This window comes from Palaemon carinicauda, chromosome 18 (assembly GCF_036898095.1).
Source record: "Palaemon carinicauda isolate YSFRI2023 chromosome 18, ASM3689809v2, whole genome shotgun sequence".
Lineage (NCBI taxonomy): Eukaryota > Metazoa > Arthropoda > Malacostraca > Decapoda > Palaemonidae > Palaemon > Palaemon carinicauda.
The window spans coordinates 18,344,468-18,347,820 of record NC_090742.1 but is presented as its reverse complement, the minus strand read 5'-3'; the positions used below and the strand labels follow the sequence as shown (position 1 = coordinate 18,347,820).

The window sequence follows — 3,353 nt, the reverse complement described above, 5'->3', positions numbered from 1 at the left end:
ATAAGCCAACTAATGCCTACTCAGCCCCAGCGCCAGTTTATGGAACCCCTGCTCCTAAATACTCTGCCCCAGAACCAGTTTATGGAACACCTGCTCCTAAATACTCTGCCCCAGAGCCAGTTTATGGAACACCCGCTCCTAAATACTCTGCCCCAGAGCCAGTTTATGGAACACCCGCTCCTAAATACTCTGCCCCAGAACCAGTTTATGGAACACCCGCTCCTAAATACTCTGCCCCAGAGCCAGTTTATGGAACACCCGCTCCTAAATACTCTGCCCCAGAACCAGTTTATGGAACACCCGCTCCTAAATACTCTGCCCCAGAACCAGTTTATGGAACACCCGCTCCTAAATACTCTGCCCCAGAGCCAGTTTATGGAGCACCAACTCCTAAATATTCAGCCCCTGAACCAGCTTATGGACCTCCAGCTCCAACATACGAAGAGCCTTCCTCCCTGTACTTTGCTCCTGAACACTGATGACAACGTGGTTGAAACTTTCTCTTTGTTTAAGAAATTATTCATTTGTTTATCCCTTTATGATATATTTATTTACTTAATGTTTATGACTCATCTCCTTGGCGCTCTGTTTGATGTAAATATATACTGACTCGAGAAGCTTCATCATATCATTAAAAATCCTTTTGAAACTCACCTAAGAATTGATTAACATATAAATCTCTGCAACGTTCATGGGATTCTTCATTTAATGAGAGAGAGAGAGAGAGAGAGAGAGAGAGAGAGAGAGAGAGAGAGAGAGAGAGAGAGAGAGAGAGAGAGAGAGAGAGAGAGGGAGAGAGTATGGGTTGGAACTAACACCACATGAAGAAATAGGCTAAGATCGACTTCTTTCCCCATATCACACCGCTACCTTTGAGTGCCTCATCTCACGAAGGGAAAAAAATGTATCAATTCAATGTGTTTACCTCGCGAAGGCTATGGTTATCCTTATTCAGCATTCATTTGTTTCAAAAGTCACTAAATTCATAATTATTACTATAACTAATATGCCTTACTTTCTCAGTACTTTATAAGATATGTTTCAGTTCTATTTAAAGATTTTGGATTGAGGGAGGAAGATGCACTGGACTAAAGAAAATGAAAAAAAATATGTGTCATAGAACCATTACAGAGACCCCAAATAGGGACAAATTCATAGAGAAATAATAAGTTTCCGATTTTTTTTATTTTATTTCGTTAACATGACTTAATGACTTGATGTCTGTTCCTCAGAGAATTACCATTATGTTACTTTTATTGAGGGTAAATTATTCTTAAAAAACTTTTAGAATACGTTTTTCAAAGTAATATTTGCCTTGATATATATGCAATACTGCATGCTGCATTACAGTGACAGTAAACATTGCTTTGTACTAATTCGATGCGGAATTCCAAAGTACGCCTTAAATTGTATAGTTATTTAGATTTGCCTTCAAAACATGTGCAATTATTTGTGAACTTCTTTCAGTACATTTCAAACTTAAACAGACAGGTCTAATGCTTACTTTTCATCTCTGTGTACCAACAGCGCTAAACACACACATAATGCATGTGTGTATATATATATATATATATATATATATATATATATATATATATATATATATATATATATATATATATACATATATATATATATATATATATATATATATATATATATATATATATATATAGTATATATATATTTATCTATATATATATATATATATATTATATATATACATATACTGTATATGTATATATGTGTGTGTTATTATTATCATTATTATTATTATTATTATTATTATTATTATTATTATTATTAGTATTATTATTATTATTATTATTATTATTATTATTATTATTATTAGCCAAGCTGCAACCCTAATTGGAAAAAAAACAGGATGCTATAAGGGCTCCAACAAGGAAAATAGCCTAGTAATGAAAGGAAATAAGGAAATAAATAAACTACATGAGAAGTAATGCATAATTAATATAAAATACCTTAAGATAAATAACAACGGTAAGATTGATGTGTCATAAATAAACAATGAAGAGAGAATCACGTAAATCTGTTCAAAATGAAAACATTTCGCAAGTTTGAACTTCTGAAGTTCCACCGAATCACCCAGCTACTTCCTATGTCGTAAATTACGGACCTAAAGCATTTTAGTTCTTGATATTTTACGAACCTAAGACATTTTAATTCAACACTTATCTTATCAAGAAATAATTTAGCTGGATAAAAATGCCATAAGAATTCTTCAGCTATTTATAATCTTATTCAGTCAAGAAAATTGTTTCATGAAAAAGGAAATTCCAAAGTAATATTGTTGCCACGAAATTTACTTTCTAGACGATTTCACCTGTTACAAGGTTATGAAATTAAAGGAACACTGTTAAGAAACCCGTAATTTCAATAGGAAAGTCTCCGTAAAAATACATTGTTCTCAGCCGTATTTCAGTGAAATACAGACGACTGTAATTTTACCTTAATTTTTCATTATCTTTTACGGGTTGGTGACTGTAATATCGCTTCTTAACGTCAATATATCCGTTTTTAAAACGGTAAAAATCATTGAATAAATGTTGCCAGGCTTTTGGCGTTTTTTTTTTTTTTTTTTTTTTTTTTTTTTTTTTTTTTTTTACGGGAAATTTTTTTAACAGTGAAGAAAACACAAGCTTTGTGATTACCAGTGATTTCTAACCCTGAAAAAAGCAAATGAAAAATATGGTAAAATTGATTATAAAAGATAGGTTGAAATACGGGGAAGGAGAGTAATAGGAAAAGAACAAGAAACAATAAAAAAAAAAAATCATGTTAGAGATTTGTTCTAGATGTGATTAAAATAACACGTTGAAGGAAAAAATCGATTTATACATAGTAAGTCAAGCAAAGAGTAAGCAAATTAACATAGACTATGCATCTTTCATTGCATAGCTACTACGTACTTTAAAAGTTCACAGGTCCCAGAAACACAATAATTACACAATAAAATTGTAAAGGAAACAGCACATTTTTTAAAAAATTATTTACCTAAATCAATGACTAGTAAGCTGTATTATTCTAAAATTTCAAAAGGGTATATGCAGGAAACCAAGAGCAAATACCATTAGGTCATACTCCTAATCAATCAATCAATTTTTGATAAAAGAAAGAATATGAGGAAATGAAAATGTTGAAAAGAAAATTTCTATACTAAAATTTTTTTAATGAGGTGCATTTGCACTGACTCGCAGCGGTGCCCTTTTAGCTCGGAAAAGTTTCCTGCTCTCTGATTGGTCAGAATTATCTTGTCCAATCAATCAGCAATCAGGAAACTTTTCCAGGCTAAAAGGGCACCCTTGCGAGTCGGTGCAAATCTGCCTAAC

The 3,353-nt window shown here is 32.3% G+C and overlaps 1 protein-coding gene across 1 annotated transcript in view; it reads left to right on the top strand.

Annotated features, from left to right (window-relative positions):
- LOC137657653 (uncharacterized) overlaps positions 1 to 609 on the top strand; it is a 2,200-nt gene extending 1,591 nt beyond the window's left edge. The window contains exon 3 of the mRNA XM_068392054.1: positions 1 to 609. This exon is cut by the window's left edge and continues 223 nt beyond it. Within this exon, the coding sequence (XP_068248155.1) occupies positions 1 to 479 (479 nt within the window). The 3' untranslated portion in view covers positions 480 to 609.
- Positions 610 to 3,353: the final 2,744 nt, after the last annotated feature.